Below are 473 nucleotides of genomic sequence, written 5' to 3' on the forward strand. Positions count from 1 at the left end.
CACCACTGTGTCCCCATGCAGTGGCATCATCGGGGAGCGCCTGCCCATTCGACTGTATCTCACTGTGGGTATGCTGACCAGTGGCCTGTTTACCTGCCTGTTCGGACTGGGTTATGTCTACAATATCCATAGCCTGGGGTTCTATGTATGTGTCCAGGTGAGATGCACTAATAGATTAATAAACTGCTTTTGTCAAAAAAGTTAGAGAGGCCACGAGGAGTAATGGGCCAACTTGCAGTGCTGCTCACACAATTAATATACACGCAACACTGGCATACACAGGTACATGTGCTATAAGTGAAGCTTTCTGCTCAGGGAACAGAGTCAGCTAGCTGTTTTTTCATTACTAAAGCTGGTAGGATAAGATGGCTTGCTCAAGGACACGTGAATATGTGTTGCCACATAAAGAGCTGACTAAATAACCCATTCTGCCACTGCCAACACAGGCCAGAATCAGAATCAGCTTTATTGGC

At 46.5% G+C, this 473-nt stretch overlaps 1 protein-coding gene across 1 annotated transcript in view; it reads left to right on the plus strand.

The window, feature by feature from the left end:
- The window catches only part of slc37a1 (solute carrier family 37 member 1), a 42832-nt gene that overhangs the window by 23175 nt on the left and 19184 nt on the right, over positions 1-473 (plus strand). Inside the window, exon 7 of the mRNA XM_020606611.1 lies at positions 22-202. Coding sequence (XP_020462267.1) covers positions 22-202 — 181 coding nt within the window. The remainder of the gene's footprint in view (positions 1-21; positions 203-473) is intronic.

The sequence above is a fragment of the Monopterus albus genome, unplaced genomic scaffold (genome assembly GCF_001952655.1).
Source record: "Monopterus albus unplaced genomic scaffold, M_albus_1.0 scaffold79.1, whole genome shotgun sequence".
In the NCBI taxonomy this organism is placed as follows: Eukaryota; Metazoa; Chordata; class Actinopteri; order Synbranchiformes; family Synbranchidae; genus Monopterus; species Monopterus albus.